This window comes from Oncorhynchus keta, unplaced genomic scaffold, assembly GCF_023373465.1.
Source record: "Oncorhynchus keta strain PuntledgeMale-10-30-2019 unplaced genomic scaffold, Oket_V2 Un_contig_16734_pilon_pilon, whole genome shotgun sequence".
In the NCBI taxonomy this organism is placed as follows: domain Eukaryota; kingdom Metazoa; phylum Chordata; class Actinopteri; order Salmoniformes; family Salmonidae; genus Oncorhynchus; species Oncorhynchus keta.
This window is the reverse complement of record NW_026280086.1, coordinates 8,755-30,164: the sequence shown is the minus strand read 5'-3', so window position 1 is coordinate 30,164 and position 21,410 is coordinate 8,755. Positions and strand designations below refer to the sequence as shown.

General features: G+C 40.6%; 1 protein-coding gene across 1 annotated transcript; it reads left to right on the top strand.

Annotated features, from left to right (window-relative positions):
• The first annotated feature begins 3,651 nt into the window (after window positions 1-3,651).
• Window positions 3,652-19,555, top strand: LOC127919456 (zinc finger protein 436-like). The gene is made up of 2 exons (XM_052503018.1): window positions 3,652-4,511; window positions 14,693-19,555. The coding sequence occupies exons 1-2, from the start codon at window positions 3,848-3,850 to the stop codon at window positions 15,685-15,687; spliced, it is 1,659 nt and encodes a 552-aa protein (XP_052358978.1). The 5' UTR covers window positions 3,652-3,847; the 3' UTR covers window positions 15,688-19,555.
• The last annotated feature ends 1,855 nt before the right edge of the window (window positions 19,556-21,410 follow it).

Sequence of the window (21,410 nt, the reverse complement as noted above, 5' to 3'; positions counted from 1 at the left end):
AGTATTTAACTAAATGCTCTATTTATTTGTCTTTGGCAGGAGAGAGACAAGACTCTCACTCTGACAGCGAAAAGCGTCTTTCAGAAGAACCAGAGACGTCCAAACCAGCAAGACGACGCCACTCTTCCCAGTGTGGAAAGAGTTTTACCAAGTTAGGGAGCCTTAAAAACCATGAGAGGACACACACAGGAGAAAAGCCCTACCAATGTTCCCAGTGTGGAAAGAGTTTTACAAGGTTCTGGAACCTAAAAGAACATGTGAGGACACACACAGGGGAAAAACCTCATCACTGCTCCCAGTGTGGAAAGAGTTTTATCCGGTCAAGCCACCTGAAAGAACACAAGAGAACGCACACAGGGGAGAAGTCTTATTACTGCTCCCAATGTGGAAAAGGTTTTATCCAGTTAAGGAAACTGAAAATGCATGAAATGACACATACAGGGGAGAAGCCCTACCACTGCTCCCAGTGTGAAAATAGATATGTTTCATCAGGAGCCCTGAAGTCACATAAGAGAACACACACCGGGGAGAAGCCATACCTCTGTTCCCAGTGTGGCAAGAGTTTTAGCTGGCCAGGGCAACTGAAAGAGCACGAGAGGACACACACAGGAGTGAAGCCTTACTATTGCTCCCTGTGTGGAAAGAGTTTTACCCATTTAGGGAACTTAAAAAGGCATAAAAGATCACACGCTGTAGAGAAGCCGTATCAATGCTCCCAGTGTGAAAACGTGTTTTTATCACCATGGGACCTGAAAAAACATGAGAGAACACACTCTGTAGAGGCCTTTCAAATGCTCTCAGTGTGGAAAGAGATTTATCCAGCGTTGTCATTTGAAAGCGCATGAAAAAATACACACAGACGAAAAACCATTGTGCTCTCATTGTGGAAAGAGTTTTACCCAGTTAGGGAGCCTGAAAGAGCACGAGAGGACACACACGGGAGAGAAGCCATACCACTGTTCCCGGTGTGGCAAGAGTTTTACCCGGTTATGGTGCCTGAAAGCACATGAGAGAATGAAGAAGCTGTGTTCTGACTTAAGTTTTTGACTGAGAAGTAGTGTTTTTGTTCATGTCACGTAAAATCAACTTGGTTCGATGATAGAATCCTTAGTTGCTGCCTACTTTTAAAAAAAACTTCTAAATTAATGATACTCATTGATTCTTGATTGAACATAACTTATAAAAATGCCTCATGAGCTTAGTTCAACTGTCATACTCAGATTCCAAAATACACGCTTGATTTGCACCAATGTTTTGTAAACAATGTAAATGTAAACACACATTGTAATATGAGCCTCAAAACAGATTATAGTTTAAACTATAATTTTCGGTCAAACTAAAGATTCTAGCTTTAAAAGATCCTGTTTTTAAAAACATCTCGATATCAAATCATTTCTGGGTAATATTTAGGTCCCTTACTGAAATATTTAGGTCCCTTACTGTAATATTTAGGTCCCTTACTGTAATATTTAGGTCCCTTACTGTAATATTTAGGTCCCTTACTGTAATATTTAGGTCCCTTACTGTAATATGTAGGTACCTTACTGTAATATTTAGGTACCTTACTGTAATATTTAGGTCCCTTACTGTAATATTTAGGTCCCTTACTGCAATGTTTAGGTATCTTACTGTAATATTTAGGTCCCTTACTGTAATATTTAGGTCCCTTACTGTAATATTTAATATTTAGGTCCCTTACTGTAATATTTAGGTCCCTTACTGTAATGTTTAGGTACCTTACTGTAATATTTAGGTCCCTTACTGTAATATTTAGGTCCCTTACTGTAATATTTAGGTCCCTTGCTGTAATATTTAGGTACCTTACTGTAATGTTTAGGTACCTTACTGTAATATTTAGGTACCTTACTGTAATATTTAGGTCCCTTACTGTAATATTTAGGTCCCTTACTGTAATATTTAGGTCCCTTTAGGTCCCTTACTGTAATATTTAGGTCCCTTACTGTAATATTTAGGTCCCTTACTGTAGCTATAGCTAGCTACTTGAGTCAACACACTATGAGTAACGTTTACCCCTTTTCAATGTAACTAAACGCTAGCAAACGTATTAATGTTACCAAACACTGTTATTGCTAGCTGGATAACACAAACACTAGCTAGGTAACTAGCTATATGCCTAAACTATAGAAATCACGATGATGATAACTAGGGAGTAATGTATAGTGTCTATGCCAAAATTGTCATACATTCTTCTTCTCTACCACAGATTCCCATAAAGTCTCAGATTCCAGGATGGGGAAAAGGCTTACGAGAAAGAAACAGATGGAGATTGAATTAGACAGAGATGTCGATTTCTATTATTACTTGCAATGTTGAAAAGGGAAGAATAATATCACATTTTTCTAAATTAGCTATCTAGGCTACTCACCGTACTACAGGCTACAGATGTTTCTAAATGAGCTATCTAGGCTACTCACTGTACTACAGGCTACAGATGTTTCTAAATGAGCTATCTAGACTACTCACTGTACTACAGGCTACAGATGTTTCTAAATTAGCTATCTAGACTACTCACTGTACTACAGATGTTTCTAAAATGAGCTATCTAGACTACTCACTGTACTACAGATGTTTCTAAATGAGCTATCTAGACTACTCACTGTACTAAAGATGTTTCTAAATGAGCTATCTAGACTACTCACTGTACTAAAGATGTTTCTAAATGAGCTATCTAGACTACTCACTGTACTACAGATGTTTCTAAATGAGCTATCTAGACTACTCACTGTACTATAGGCTACAGGTGTTTCTAAATGAGCTATCTAGACTACTCACTGTACTAAAGATGTTTCTAAATGAGCTATCTAGACTACTCACTGTACTATAGGCTACAGATGTTTCTAAATGAGCTATCTAGACTACTCGCTGTACTACAGATGTTTCTAAATGAGCTATCTAGACTACTCACTGTACTACAGATGTTTCTAAATGAGCTATCTAGACTACTCACTGTACTACAGATGTTTCTAAACTACTCACTGTACTACAGATGTTTCTAAATGAGCTATCTAGACTACTCACTGTACTACAGATGTTTCTAAACTACTCACTGTACTACAGATGTTTCTAAATGAGCTATCTAGACTACTCACTGTACTACAGATGTTTCTAAATTAGCTATCTAGACCACTCACCGTACTATAGGCTACAGATTTGAGTCACCACTAAAATAGTTATTAATGTTATTGAGTAGGCCTACATCTTTGTTTAATCTTTGTCTAACAATGAAACAACTTATTATTTTGTAAGAAATGTAAAGGCTTTTTACAATAAATTTGACTGAAGTAGAAGCTCATCTTTTATTCTCATATTTATTGTCTGCTGTTGTCTTGATGTCCCTTGTATGTTTGATGATTTGTTTGTACATACACAGAGCAGAAAACAACATTTCCCCACTGGGATGAAAAAAGTAATTATCTTATCTTGTGATGAAGGAAAGTATTGGCTGTAAAGGGGTTTGAGAAAATGTATTTTCTCATTTTGATATTATTATTTGCGAGAATAAATGTCGTTGAATAACTGCTTTACCAACTCCAGTCAGCAGATGGCGATGTGAGTCTTTCAGTTTATTTTTTGTTGTTGTACATAATCTCGTGGACGGGACAGGACTCTCCCTAAAAACAAAATGGCAACGAAGTCAGCCACCTCGGTAGCTTACTATCCAACAATAAACTGATGCATTGAAACTCCTTTGATAATTTGTATATTAATCTGGTTTTTAACACAATTTAAACGTAATATGCTTGTTAAATGTACTACATTGTTAAGAGTGATACTGAGCTAAGACTAGACTAGGCTAGTCACTAATGCTAGCTAGCATCCCTGACCAATGAGCTCGCTAAACTACTCCCCCTCTGCCAAAGAAGCTCTGGGGCTGAACATTATCGTGGAAGAAGAGGAGGATATCACAATGAAAGGAGAGAAAGAAGATTTCAGAATTAAAAAGGAGGATGTTACAGTGAAAGAAGAGAAAGAACTGTTTGGAATGGAAGAGGAAGAGGGAATAGAGTATGTAACAGTGGAAGAGGAGGAGGTAGAAGCTTTCAGAATTAAAGAGGAGGAAGTTACAGTGAAAGAACCGTTTGGAGTGGAAGAGGGGGTAGAGGCTGTCACAGTGGAAGAGGAGGAGATAGAAGCTTTCAAAATGGAAGAGGAGGATATCATATTGAAAGAGGAAGAGGCTGTTTCAGTGGAAGAAGAGAAAGAACCGTTTGGAGTGGAAGAGGGGGTAGAGGCTGTCACAGAGGAAGAGGTAGAAGCTTTCAAAATGGAAGAGGAGGATATCATATTGAAAGAGGAGGGGGCTGTTACAGTGGAAGAAGAGAAAGAACCGTTTGGAGTGGAAGAGGGGGTAGAGGCTGTCACAGTGGAAGAGGAGGAGATAGAAGCTTTCAAAATGGTAGAGGAGGCTCCCTCAATAAAAAAGGAGGACATTTTGGGAGTGAAAGAAAAGGAAGAAATTGGGGAGGAGACTGAAGACCTGATTAACACCAGTGAGTATGGTCTTTGAAACAGGGGCACAAACTCAGGCAGTTGTTGAACCAATGTGTGGTTTTTAAAGGGGCATTCTAATGAAGTACTACACATGAATATGTTGTTCAGTACTGGAGGAACTATTAAAGGATTATCTGGAATTGGTACATGCATTTTTTAACTTTTAAATTAATGATATGATACGATATTCTTTATTGTCCATTTTACATGGAAATTAATTTAGGTTTTCCTAAAGAAAAATTACATCCGTTTGGTGTTTTGCCACGATACTATCGTCCCGGGCCTATTCCAAACCGTTTGAAACATTCTGTGTTTGAGCTACAGACTCCTTTTGTCCCCCATTGGATTCATCCGTTTCTTCTGCGTCTGCCGATACCAACCATTAATCTGTGTGATTAATGATACCGAATCAAATCAAATGTTATTGGTCACATACACAGGGTTAGGAGATGTTATTTTGAGATGTTATTTTTGCTTCTAGTTCCGACAGTGCGGAAATATCTACATGTAATCTAACAATTCCACAATAACTACCTAATACGCACAAATATAAGTAAAGAAATGGAATAAGAATAAATACATATAAATATACGGATGAGCAATGACAGAGCAGCATAGGCAAGATGCAATAGATGGTATAAAATACAGTATATACACATGAGATGAGTAATGCAATATATGTTTTAAAAATAATTAAAGTGGCATTATTAAAGTGACTAGTGATTAATTTATTAAATTGGTCAATGATTTCAAGTCTGTATGTAGGCAGCAGCCTCTCTGTTAGTGGTGGCTGTTTAACAGTCTGATGGCCTTGAGATGGAAGCTGTTTTTCAGTCTCTCGGTTCCCAGCTTTGATGCACCTGTACTGACCTGTGAAAAAACACATGTTTTAAACCCTGGTAACTCCACTTGTCTTCGCTGTATCAACACGACTAGCAATATGACTATCGACACGACTAGCAACACGACTATCAACACGACTAGCAACACGACTAGCAACACGACTATCAACATGACTAGCATCATGACTATCAACATGACTATCAACATGACTAGCATCATGACTAGCAACATGACAAACAACATGACTATCAACATGACTATCAACATGACTAGCATCATGACTAGCAACATGACTAGCAACATGACTAGCAACATGACAAACAACATGACTCGCGACATGACTAGCATCATGACTAGCAACATGACAAACAACATGACTCGCGACATGACTAGCATCATGACTATCAACATGACTAGCATCATGACTATCAACATGACTAGCAACATGACAAACAACATGACTAGCATCATGACTATCGACATGACTAGCATCATGACTAGCATCATGACTAGCATCATGACTAGCATCATGACTATCGACATGACGAGCATCATGACTAGCATCATGACTAGCATCATGACTATCGACATGACTAGCATCATGACTATCGACATGACTAGCATCATGACAAACAACATGACTAGCATCCTGACTATCAACACGACTAGCAACATGACTATCAACATGACTAGCATCATGACAAACAACATGACTAGCATCATGACTATCGACATGACTAGCATCATGACTATCGACATGACTAGCATCATGACAAACAACATGACTAGCATCATGACTATCGACATGACTAGCATCATGACTATCGACATGACTAGCATCATGACAAACAACATGACTAGCAACATGACTAGCAACATGACTAGCAACATGATTGGCAAAATGACAATCAACATGACTAGCAACATGACAAGCAACATGACTAGCAACCTGACTAGCATCATGACAAACAACATGACTATCAACATGACTATCAACATGACAAACATGACTAGCATCATGACAAACAACATGACTAGCACATGACTATCGACATGACTAGCATCATGACTATCAATATGACTAGCAACATGACAAACATGACTAGCAACATGACTAGCAACATGACTAGCATCATGACTATCGACATGACTAGCGACATGACAAACAACATGACTATCGACATGACTAGCAACATGACTAGCAACATGACTAGCAACATGACAAACAACATGACTAGCGACATGACTAGCATCATGACTATCAACATGACTATAAACATGACTAGCATCATGACTAGCAACATGACAAACAACATGACTATCGACATGACTAGCAACATGACTAGCAACATGACTAGCAACATGACAAACATCATGACTATCGACATGACTAGCAACATGACTAGCAACATGACAAACAACATGACTAGCGACATGACTATCGACATGACTAGCATCATGACTATCGACATGACTAGCATCATGACTAGCAACATGACAAACAACATGACTAGCGACATGACTATCGACATGACTAGCAACATGACAAACAACATGACTAGCAACATGACTGGCACATGACTAGCATCATGACTATCAACATGACTATCAACATGACTAGCATCATGACTAGCAACATGACAAACAACATGACTAGCGACATGACTATCGACATGACTAGCATCATGACTAGCATCATGACTATCAACATGACTAGCATCATGACTAGCATCATGACTATCGACATGACTAGCATCATGACTAGCATCATGACTATCAACATGACTAGCATCATGACTAGCATCATGACTATCGACATGACGAGCATCATGACTAGCATCATGACTAGCATCATGACTATCGACATGACTATCAACATGACAAACAACATGACTAGCGACATGACTAGCATCATGACTATCGACATGACTAGCAACATGACTATCAACATGACTAGCATCATGACTAGCAACATGACTAGCAACATGACTAGCAACATGACTAGCAACATGATTGGCAAAATGACAATCAACATGACTAGCAACATGACAAGCAACATGACTAGCAACATGACTAGCACATGACTATCAACCTGACTATCAACATGACAAACAACATGACTATCAACATGACAAACAACATGACTATCAACATGACAAACAACATGACTATCAACATGACAAACAACATGACTAGCAACATGACTATCAACATGACAAACATGACTAGCACATGACTAGCAACATGACTGGCACATGAATAGCACATGAATATCAACATGACTAGCAACATGACTAGCACATGACTAGCATCATGACAAACAACATGACTAGCACATGACTATCAACATGACTAGCATCATGACTATCAACCTGACTAGCATCATGACAAACAACATGACTATCATCATGACTATCAATATGACTAGCAACATGACAAACATGACTATCAACATGACTAGCATCATGACTATCGACATGACTATCGACATGACTAGCATCATGACAAACAACATGACTAGCACATGACTATCAACATGACTAGCATCATGACTATCGACATGACTAGCATCATGACAAACAACATGACTAGCACATGACTATCAACATGACTAGCATCATGACTATCGACATGACTATCGACATGACTAGCATCATGACTAGCATCATGACTAGCAACATGACTAGCAACATGACAAACAACATGACTCGCGACATGACTAGCATCATGACTATCAACATGACTAGCATCATGACTATCAACATGACTAGCAACATGACAAACAACATGACTAGCATCATGACTATCGACATGACTAGCATCATGACTAGCATCATGACTATCAACATGACTAGCATCATGACTAGCATCATGACTATCGACATGACGAGCATCATGACTAGCATCATGACTAGCATCATGACTAGCATCATGACTATCGACATGACTAGCATCATGACTATCGACATGACTAGCATCATGACAAACAACATGACTAGCAACATGACTATCAACCTGACTATCAACACGACTATCAACATGACTATCAACATGACTAGCATCATGACAAACAACATGACTAGCAACATGACTATCAACATGACTAGCAACATGACTATCAACATGACTAGCATCATGACAAACAACATGACTAGCAACATGACTAGCAACATGACTAGCAACATGACTAGCAACATGATTGGCAAAATGACAATCAACATGACTAGCAACATGACAAGCAACATGACTATCAACATGACTATCAACATGACAAACATGACTAGCATCATGACAAACAACATGACTAGCACATGACTATCGACATGACTAGCATCATGACTATCAATATGACTAGCAACATGACAAACATGACTATCAACATGACTAGCACATGACTAGCATCATGACTATCGACATGACTATCAACATGACTAGCAACATGACAAACAACATGACTAGCGACATGACTATCGACATGACTAGCATCATGACTATCAACATGACTATCAACATGACTAGCATCATGACTAGCAACATGACAAACAACATGACTATCGACATGACTAGCAACATGACTAGCAACATGACAAACATCATGACTATCGACATGACTAGCATCATGACTAGCAACATGACAAACAACATGACTCGCGACATGACTAGCATCATGACTATCAACATGACTAGCATCATGACTATCAACATGACTAGCAACATGACAAACAACATGACTAGCATCATGACTATCGACATGACTAGCATCATGACTAGCATCATGACTAGCATCATGACTAGCATCATGACTATCGACATGACGAGCATCATGACTAGCATCATGACTAGCATCATGACTATCGACATGACTAGCATCATGACTATCGACATGACTAGCATCATGACAAACAACATGACTAGCATCCTGACTATCAACACGACTAGCAACATGACTATCAACATGACTAGCATCATGACAAACAACATGACTAGCATCATGACTATCGACATGACTAGCATCATGACTATCGACATGACTAGCATCATGACAAACAACATGACTAGCATCATGACTATCGACATGACTAGCATCATGACTATCGACATGACTAGCATCATGACAAACAACATGACTAGCAACATGACTAGCAACATGACTAGCAACATGATTGGCAAAATGACAATCAACATGACTAGCAACATGACAAGCAACATGACTAGCAACCTGACTAGCATCATGACAAACAACATGACTATCAACATGACTATCAACATGACAAACATGACTAGCATCATGACAAACAACATGACTAGCACATGACTATCGACATGACTAGCATCATGACTATCAATATGACTAGCAACATGACAAACATGACTAGCAACATGACTAGCAACATGACTAGCATCATGACTATCGACATGACTAGCGACATGACAAACAACATGACTATCGACATGACTAGCAACATGACTAGCAACATGACTAGCAACATGACAAACAACATGACTAGCGACATGACTAGCATCATGACTATCAACATGACTATCAACATGACTAGCATCATGACTAGCAACATGACAAACAACATGACTATCGACATGACTAGCAACATGACTAGCAACATGACTAGCAACATGACAAACATCATGACTATCGACATGACTAGCAACATGACTAGCAACATGACAAACAACATGACTAGCGACATGACTATCGACATGACTAGCATCATGACTATCGACATGACTAGCATCATGACTAGCAACATGACAAACAACATGACTAGCGACATGACTATCGACATGACTAGCAACATGACAAACAACATGACTAGCAACATGACTGGCACATGACTAGCATCATGACTATCAACATGACTATCAACATGACTAGCATCATGACTAGCAACATGACAAACAACATGACTAGCGACATGACTATCGACATGACTAGCATCATGACTAGCATCATGACTATCAACATGACTAGCATCATGACTAGCATCATGACTATCGACATGACTAGCATCATGACTAGCATCATGACTATCAACATGACTAGCATCATGACTAGCATCATGACTATCGACATGACGAGCATCATGACTAGCATCATGACTAGCATCATGACTAGCATCATGACTAGCATCATGACTATCAACATGACTAGCATCATGACTAGCATCATGACTAGCGACATGACTAGCATCATGACTATCGACATGACTAGCAACATGACTATCAACATGACTAGCATCATGACAAACAACATGACTAGCAACATGACTAGCAACATGACTAGCAACATGATTGGCAAAATGACAATCAACATGACTAGCAACATGACAAGCAACATGACTAGCAACATGACTAGCACATGACTATCAACCTGACTATCAACATGACAAACAACATGACTATCAACATGACAAACAACATGACTATCAACATGACAAACAACATGACTATCAACATGACAAACAACATGACTAGCAACATGACTATCAACATGACAAACATGACTAGCACATGACTAGCAACATGACTGGCACATGAATAGCACATGAATATCAACATGACTAGCAACATGACTAGCACATGACTAGCATCATGACAAACAACATGACTAGCACATGACTATCAACATGACTAGCATCATGACTATCAACCTGACTAGCATCATGACAAACAACATGACTATCATCATGACTATCAATATGACTAGCAACATGACAAACATGACTATCAACATGACTAGCATCATGACTATCGACATGACTATCGACATGACTAGCATCATGACAAACAACATGACTAGCACATGACTATCAACATGACTAGCATCATGACTATCGACATGACTAGCATCATGACAAACAACATGACTAGCACATGACTATCAACATGACTAGCATCATGACTATCGACATGACTATCGACATGACTAGCATCATGACTAGCATCATGACTAGCAACATGACTAGCAACATGACTAGCAACATGACAAACAACATGACTCGCGACATGACTAGCATCATGACTATCAACATGACTAGCATCATGACTATCAACATGACTAGCAACATGACAAACAACATGACTAGCATCATGACTATCGACATGACTAGCATCATGACTAGCATCATGACTATCAACATGACTAGCATCATGACTAGCATCATGACTATCGACATGACGAGCATCATGACTAGCATCATGACTAGCATCATGACTAGCATCATGACTATCGACATGACTAGCATCATGACTATCGACATGACTAGCATCATGACAAACAACATGACTAGCAACATGACTATCAACCTGACTATCAACACGACTATCAACATGACTATCAACATGACTAGCATCATGACAAACAACATGACTAGCAACATGACTATCAACATGACTAGCAACATGACTATCAACATGACTAGCATCATGACAAACAACATGACTAGCAACATGACTAGCAACATGACTAGCAACATGACTAGCAACATGATTGGCAAAATGACAATCAACATGACTAGCAACATGACAAGCAACATGACTATCAACATGACTATCAACATGACAAACATGACTAGCATCATGACAAACAACATGACTAGCACATGACTATCGACATGACTAGCATCATGACTATCAATATGACTAGCAACATGACAAACATGACTATCAACATGACTAGCACATGACTAGCATCATGACTATCGACATGACTATCAACATGACTAGCAACATGACAAACAACATGACTAGCGACATGACTATCGACATGACTAGCATCATGACTATCAACATGACTATCAACATGACTAGCATCATGACTAGCAACATGACAAACAACATGACTATCGACATGACTAGCAACATGACTAGCAACATGACTAGCAACATGACAAACATCATGACTATCGACATGACTAGCAACATGACAAACAACATGACTAGCGACATGACTATCGACATGACTAGCATCATGACTATCGACATGACTAGCATCATGACTAGCAACATGACAAACAACATGACTAGCGACATGACTATCGACATGACTAGCAACATGACAAACAACATGACTAGCAACATGACTGGCACATGACTAGCATCATGACTATCAACATGACTATCAACATGACTAGCAACATGACTAGCATCATGACTAGCAACATGACAAACAACATGACTAGCGACATGACTATCGACATGACTAGCATCATGACTAGCATCATGACTATCAACATGACTAGCATCATGACTAGCATCATGACTATCGACATGACTAGCATCATGACTAGCATCATGACTATCAACATGACTAGCATCATGACTAGCATCATGACTATCGACATGACGAGCATCATGACTAGCATCATGACTAGCATCATGACTATCGACATGACTATCAACATGACAAACAACATGACTAGCGACATGACTAGCATCATGACTATCGACATGACTAGCAACATGACTATCAACATGACTAGCAACATGACAAACAACATGACTAGCAACATGACTAGCAACATGACTAGCAACATGACTAGCAACATGATTGGCAAAATGACAATCAACATGACTAGCAACATGACAAGCAACATGACTAGCAACATGACTAGCACATGACTATCAACCTGACTATCAACATGACAAACAACATGACTATCAACATGACAAACAACATGACTATCAACATGACAAACAACATGACTATCAACATGACAAACAACATGACTAGCAACATGACTATCAACATGACAAACATGACTAGCACATGACTAGCAACATGACTGGCACATGAATAGCACATGAATATCAACATGACTAGCAACATGACTAGCACATGACTAGCATCATGACAAACAACATGACTAGCACATGACTAGCATCATGACTATCAACCTGACTAGCATCATGACAAACAACATGACTATCATCATGACTATCAATATGACTAGCAACATGACAAACATGACTATCAACATGACTAGCATCATGACTATCGACATGACTAGCATCATGACAAACAACATGACTAGCACATGACTATCAACATGACTAGCATCATGACTATCGACATGACTAGCATCATGACAAACAACATGACTAGCACATGACTATCAACATGACTAGCATCATGACTATCGACATGACTAGCATCATGACTAGCATCATGACTATCAACATGACTAGCAACATGACTAGCAACATGACTAGCAACATGACTAGCATCATGACTATCAACATGACTAGCAACATGACTAGCAACATGACTAGCAACATGACTAGCATCATGACTAGCAACATGACTAGCATCATGACTATCGACATGACTATCGACATGACTAGCATCATGACTATCGACATGACTAGCATCATGACAAACAACATGACTAGCAACATGACTAGCAACATGACTAGCAACATGACTAGCAACATGATTGGCAAAATGACAATCAACATGACTAGCAACATGACAAGCAACATGACTAGCAACATGACTAGCAACATGACTATCAACATGACTATCAACATGACTATCAACATGACTAACATGACTATCAACATGACTAGCAACATGACTGGCACATGAATAGCACATGAATATCAACATGACAAACAACATGACTAGCATCATGACTAGCAACATGACAAACATGACTAGCATCATGACAAACAACATGACTAGCACATGACTATCAACATGACTAGCATCATGACTATTGACATGACTATCGACATGACAAACATGACTAGCAACATGACTAGCACATGACTAGCATCATGACTATCAATATGACTAGCAACATGACAAACATGACTATCAACATGACTAGCACATGACTAGCATCATGACAAACAACATGACTAGCATCATGACTATCGACATGACTATCGACATGACTAGAATCATGACTAGCAACATGACTAGCACACGACTAGCAACATGACTATCAACATGACTAGCATCATGACTATCGACATGACTATCGACATGACTAGCATCATGACTAGCAACATGACTAGCACACGACTAGCAACATGACTATCGACATGACTAGCATCATGACTAGCATCATGACTAGCATCATGACTATCGACATGACTATCAACACGACTAGCATCATGACTAGCAACACGACTAGCACATGAAGCGTTTTCAACTGTCAAGTGTACACAAAGAAGGATGTATATGCATCCATACAACTGTCTCTTTCAACCTGCTCATAAATGTTATTTTATTTTTTATTATGGAAATGTTCTGAAAACTGTTTTATCATGTGGCGGTTTCATTCAGGTGTTTAACAAAATACTCTGTCTTTGACAGGAGAGAGACCAGACTCTCCCTCTGACAAGAGTCCTTCAGGGGAAACAGACCCAGGGAAGAGGCCTTCAGGGGAACCAGACCCAGGGAGGAGACCTTCAGGGGAACCAGACCTAGAGACTACCAAACCAGTAGGACGACACTGCTGCTCCCACTGTGGAAGGAGATTTACCAAGTTTCACAACCTAAAAGAGCACGAGAGGACACACACAGGAGAAAAGCCTTTCCAATGTTCCCAGTGTGGAAAGAGTTTTAGCCGGTTAGACAGCCTGAAAATGCATGAAAGAATTCACTCTGGAGAGAAGCCTTACCAATGCTCCTATTGTGTAATGAGTTTTTCACGATCACAGGCCCTCAAAAGGCATGAGAGGACACACACAGGAGAAAAGCCTTTTCAATGCTCCCAGTGTGGAAATAGTTTTACCCTGTTGGCACACCTGAAATCACATGAGAGGACACACACAGGAGAAAAGCCTTTTCAATGTTCCCAGTGTGGAAAGAGTTTTACCCGGTTATGGATCCTAATTAGGCACCAAGGAATACACAAAGAAGGAAGGAAGACCTTCCATTGCTCTCAGTGTGGAAAGAGTTTTACTGAGTTATGGGGCGTGAAAATACACGAGAGAATTCACTCTACACACAGAGGAGAAAGGCCTTTCCAATGCTCCCAATGTGGAAAGCGTTTTACCCAGTTAGGGAACCTGAATTTACATAAGATAATTCACTCTGGAGATAAGCCTTACCACTGCTCTCAGTGTGGAAAGAGCTTTATTCGGTCATGCCATCTCAAAGAGCATGAGAAAACACACACAGGGGAAAAGCCCTTCCACTGTTCCCAGTGTGGGAAGAGTTTTACCCGGTTATGGAACCTAAAAGAGCATGAGAGGATACACACGGGAGAGAAGCCCTACCACTGCTCTCATTGTGGAAAGACCTTTTCCCGATTAAGGGAACTGAAATCCCATTACATTTCACACACTCTTATCCAGGGAGAATAACAATTGTTGAATTCACCTTAAAGGTAGCTAGGTGAGACAGCCACACATCACAGACATAGTAAGTACGTTTTCCATTCATTAAATAGTTCTCAGTGAAGTCAGTGCTAGTAGGAAAAGACAAGTTCAGGTCAGATTTATTGAAGACACTCTTTGAAGAGGCAGGGTCATCGTGGTTTTCAAGGTTCGTTGTACATGAGAGAATAAAGAAGCTCTGTTCTGTCTCTTTTTTTACTGAGAATTTGTGTTTTTGTTTATGCCGCATGAAATCAAATTGTATGAATGAAATCATACAACAAAATGGCTACTTTTGTTTTAAAATGTTCTAATGTGCATTTTATTTGAGTTAATAACAAGTATTGTAATTCCAAGATGGTGTAGTAGTGCAGACGTGGTTTGTCGTCCCCTCCTTTAATTTTGTGTGTATATATATACACACATTTATTTTCAATGTTTTTAAAATGTTTAAATTAAATATACCTTCCGGCAACCCGCCTCACCCAATGTCATACGGATCCGCTATTTTTTAAACCTTATAGCTAGAGCCCCCATCAGAACCTAGCCATCAGAAGCTAACCAGCTAATTAGCTACTAGCTATTTAGTCATTGTTAGCGGCCTTTACCTTCTGCACAGACACCAACCGTTTTTTTTTAGCCTGGATAATACTTGCCAGCCTGCCAGTGTCGGACTGTTCTCTCCACTACAACACCGGATTCCTGCCGTAAACCCATTACTCCTGATCATCACAGCTAGCTAGCTGCCACCGAGTGACCAGAGTGACCCAGCCCCGAAGCTAGCCCTGAGCCAGGCCCACCTCCCGGCCTACTCTGTGATCACTCGGCCACTCAGCCGATGACTCTACCCCAACACAGCTACAATCCACTACTGCACCGGATCCATACCGTAAGTTCTGGACCTTTGCATCGGATCATCGCTGCTAGCTAGCTGCTACCGATTGGCTATAGTGGCTAACGCCCCTGCTCCGAAGCTAGCACCAGTTAGCCGCAAGCCAGGCGCATCTCCCGACTAGCAAACGAAATGACTACAACTACAATACTTCTTTCGCCATCTGGCCCGGACCCTTTGTCGACACGGCGCCCCGCCGTACCATCCATCGACTGGTCTGCCGACGTAACTCCATCCGCTGTGCCCTCAACTGGCCTTTGCCGGATGTTGGAGCAAACATTTCTACTTACCCCCGGCCTGCTAACTTTAAACGCCATGTCTCCCGCGTAGTAACGACGGTTTGGGTTCCGTGTTACCCGTTGTTGTCTCAGCTCTCCCAATCAACACCTGTGATTGCTTCATGCCTCGCTTTATGTCTCTCTCAAATGTCAATATGCCTTGTACACTGTTGTTTAGGATAGTTATCATTGTTTTAGTTTACTGCGGAGGCCCTAGTCCCACTCAACATGCCTCAGATACCTCCTTTGTCCCACCTCCCACACATGCGGTGACCTCACCCAGCATAACTAGCCCGTACAGTAAACTTGGTGTCTGGGTTTACCTCCACTGTACCCACACCCCACCATACCCCTGTCTGTACATTATGCCCTGAATCTATTCTACCACGCCCAGATATCTGCTCCTTTTATTCTCTGTCCCCAACGCACTAGACGACCAGTTCTTATAGCCTTTAGCCGTACCCTCATCCTACTCCTCCTCTGTTCCTCGGGTGATGTGGAGGCTAACCCAGGCCTTGCGTGTCCCCAGGCACTCTCATTTGTTGATTTCTGTAACTGAAAATGCCTTGGTTTCATGCATGTTAACATCAGAAGCCTCCTCCCTAAGTTTGTTTTACTCACTGCTTTAGCACACTCCGCCAACCCTGATGTCCTTGCCGTGTCTGAATCCTGGCTTAGGAAGGTACCAAAAAATCTGAGATTTCCATACGCAGCTACAATATTTTCCATCAAGATCGAACTACCAAAGGGGGAGGAGTTAGTCTGCAGAATTCTGTCATACTTTCCAGGTCTGTGCCCAAACAGTTCGAGTTTCTAATTTTAAAAATGAATCTCTTCAGAAATAAGTCTCTCACTGTTGCCGCCTGTTATAGACCCCCCTCAGCTTCCAGCTGTGCCCTGGACACCATATGTGAATTGATTGCCCCCCATCTATCTTCAGAGTTCGTTCGATCTGTTAGGTGACCTGAACTGGGATATGCTTAATTAACACCCCGGCAGTCCTACAATCTAAGCTAGATGCCCTCAATCTCACACAAATTATCAAGGAACCCACCAGGTACAACCCTTAATCTGTAAACATGGACACCCTGATAGATATTATCCTGACGAACTTGCCCTCTAAATACACCTCTGCTGTTTTCAATCAGGATCTCAGCGATCACTGCCTCATTGCCTGCATCCTCTATGGGTCCGCAGTCAAACAACCACCCCTCATCACATTCAAACGCTCCCTAAAACATTTCTGCAAGCAGGCCTTTCTAATCGACCTGGCCCGGGTATCCTGGAAGGATATTGACCTCATCCCGTCAGTAGAGGATGACTGGTCGTTCTTGAAAAGTAATTTCCTCACCATCTTAAATAAGCATGCCCCTTTCAATGAATAAAAAAACTAAGAACAGATACAGCCCTTGGTTCACTCCAGACCTGACTGCCCTCGACCAGCACAAAAACACCCTGTGGCAGACTGCACTAGCATTGAATAGTCCCAGCGATATGCAACTGTTCAGGGAAGTCAGGAACCAATATACACACAGTCAGTCAGGAAAACAAAAGCTAGCTTTTTCATAAAAGAAATGTGCATCCTGTAGCTCTCACTCCAAAAAGTTTTGGGACACTGTAAAGTCCATGGAGAATAAGAGCACCTCCTCCCAGCTGCCCACTGCACTGAGGCTAGGAAACACTGTCACCACCGTAATAATCGAGAATTTCAAGAAGCATTTCTCTACGGCAGTTCATGCTTTCCTCCTGGCTACCCCAACCCTGGCCAACAGCTCGGCACCCCCCGCAGTTACTTCTTTGGACACTGTGTTAACAAACCTCCAAACGAGCTTCAATGCCATACAACTCTCCTTCCGTGGCCTTCAACTGCTCTTAAATGCTAGTAAAACTAAATGCATGCTCTTCAACTGATCGCTGCCCGCACCTGCCCACCCGTCTAGCATCACTACTCTGGACGGTTCTGACTTAGAATATGGGGACAACTACAAACACCTAGGTGTCTGGCTAGACTGTAAACTCTCCTTCCAGACTCATATTAAACATCTCCAATCCCAAATTAAATCTAGAATCGGCTTCGTATTTCTTAACAAAGCCCCCTTCACTCACGCCGCCAAACATACCTTCGTAAAACTGACTATCCTACCGATCCTCGACTTTGGCGATGTCATTCACAAAACAGCTTCCAATACTCCGCATCCAGTTTGCTGAGTAGTCTATCACAGTGCCATCCGTTTTGTCACCAAAGCCCCTCATACCACCTACCACTGCTGTATTGCCTCGTCGGCTGGCCCTCGCTACATATTTGTCGCCAGACCCACTGGCTCCAGGTCATGTATAATCTATGCTTTCCTTTCAGTTCTCTGCTGCCAATGACTGGAACGAATTGCAATAATCGCTGAAGCTGGAGACTTATATTTCCCTCACTAACTTTAAACAACAGCTATCTGAGCAGCTGTACACATCGCTGCAGCTGTACACAGTCCATCTGTAAATAGCCCACCCAATCTACCTACCTCATCCCCATACTGTTTTTATTTACTTTTCTGCTCTTTTGCACACCAGTATTTCTACTTGCACATCACCATCTGCTCATCTATCACTCCAGTGTTAATCTGCTAAATTGAAATTACTTCGCTACTGTGGCCTATTTATTGCCTTACCTCCTCATGCCATTTGCACACACTGTATATAGACTTTATTTTTTTTATATTGACTTATATTGACTGTATGCTTGTTTATTCCATGTGTAACTCTGTGTTGTTGTTTGTTGTGCACTGCTTTGCTTTATCTTGGCCAGGTCGCAGTTGTAAATGACAACTTGTTCTCAACTGGCCTACCTGGTTAAATAAAGGTGAAATTAAAACGTTTTTAAAAAAATCTTAAAAAACGCAGTTTCTTATAGGAATCTTATAGGAATGCTATAGTGCTTTTTCATAAGGGGAGCCAGTTTGACTGTATGGAGTAGCTAACGTTCGATGAGCAAAGACTAAGACTGGTAGGTCTGGGATACCAGACTGCACTCTGGTTAAAGAGTGATGACAGATAACCCTGCAAATGAAAACAATGTTCGAATGACGATTACTGTCTTCTGACTGGTTGGTGAAGGTTGGAGGCCCTTACTTACCCCAACCTGAGGTATTCCTTGAAGTGTGTCTGTGGGTTTTGAGACAAGTGTCTGGCGGAAGGTGGTGATTGAGTCCAATAGAGTGTGGAGGTGGTGTGTTCGTCGTGAGACAAACTCTGCTAGGCAATATGTGATTCATATATTAGGGATATACTACATTGGTTTCTAGCTTATGCTTTAGCCAACGTGTAGCTCCCATCTGCCTAAGTACTGTATCTATAAGGTCATAACCAAAGTGATAATGTATATAGAAATGATTCTAAATCTAGTTCATCTAAGTAGTTCGTTTTTTACAGTGGGAGCAAATTAAGCATATTGGGCGGAGCAAACAAGGAGGTTGGCAAAATCAGAGTTAGCGAGATCCCATTTGAGGCATTTGCATATTTTCCTTTAGGAGGAAGCCTCATCTGTGAAGTGCGCATGTGCACAAACTAAATTCGACTTTGCACTCCTTGAAATTGTATTGGTCACGTACACGTATTTAGATAGTTGTGCCTTGTTGAGAAAATGCTTGTGTTCCTAGCTCCAACAGTGCAGTAGTATCTAACTAAATGCTTGTGTTCCTAGCTCCAACAGTGCAGTAGTGTCTAACTAAATGCTTGTGTTCCTAGCTCCAACAGTGCAGTAGTGTCTAACTAAATGCTTGTGTTCCTAGCTCCAACAGTGCAGTAGTGTCTAACTAAATGCTTGTGTTCCTAGCTCCAACAGTGCAGTAGTGTCTAACAATTCACAACAATACACACAAATCTAAAAGTAAAAGGATGGAATTAAGAAATATATAAATATTGGGATGAGCAATGTCGGAGTGGCATTGACTAAAATACACCTACCTACATGTACCCTGCACATTGACTAGGTACCGGTACCCCCTGTATACAGCCTTGTTTTAATTTTATTGTGTAACTTTTTGTTTTGTTTTTTACGTTTATTTTGTAAATATTTTCTTAACTTCATTTCTTGAATTGCATTGTTGGTTAATAATGCCCCATCAGTCAGCTCTCCGTTTCCACTCTCTCAGCGGAGCTGACCTGAACTCGTTTCACACCCCACATTTACATAGGGAGTGACGTGTCACATTCTCTGGCCTATCCAGAAATATGCTAAATGTTCTCTTCCTCTGAGAGAGTAAGCTGGGAGACCAGCACCCAGTGTGGAAAGATGTTTACCCACTGACTAAACTAAATACATTTAGATGTAAATGGACAATAAAGTATCAATCATTTAAAAGTAAAAAAATGTATGTACCAATCGCAGATTGGCCCTTTATCAATTCCTCCAGTACTGAACAATATATTTGAGTGCAGAACTTCAGTAGAATGCCCCTTTAAAACCACACCGTAGCCTAGTTCAACAACTGCTGAGTTGTTTTTAGACAATACTCACTGCTGTTAATAAGATCTTCTGTCTCCTCCTCTTT

Bases quoted from the DNA above. Each gene is read 5' to 3' on its own strand.
- LOC127919456 (XM_052503018.1), top strand. From the start codon at position 3,848: ATGAGCTCGCTAAACTACTCCCCCTCTGCCAAAGAAGCTCTGGGGCTG. The intron at 4,512-14,692 runs GTGAGTATGGTC...TGTCTTTGACAG, and splicing joins TGAAGACCTGATTAACACCA to GAGAGAGACCAGACTCTCCC.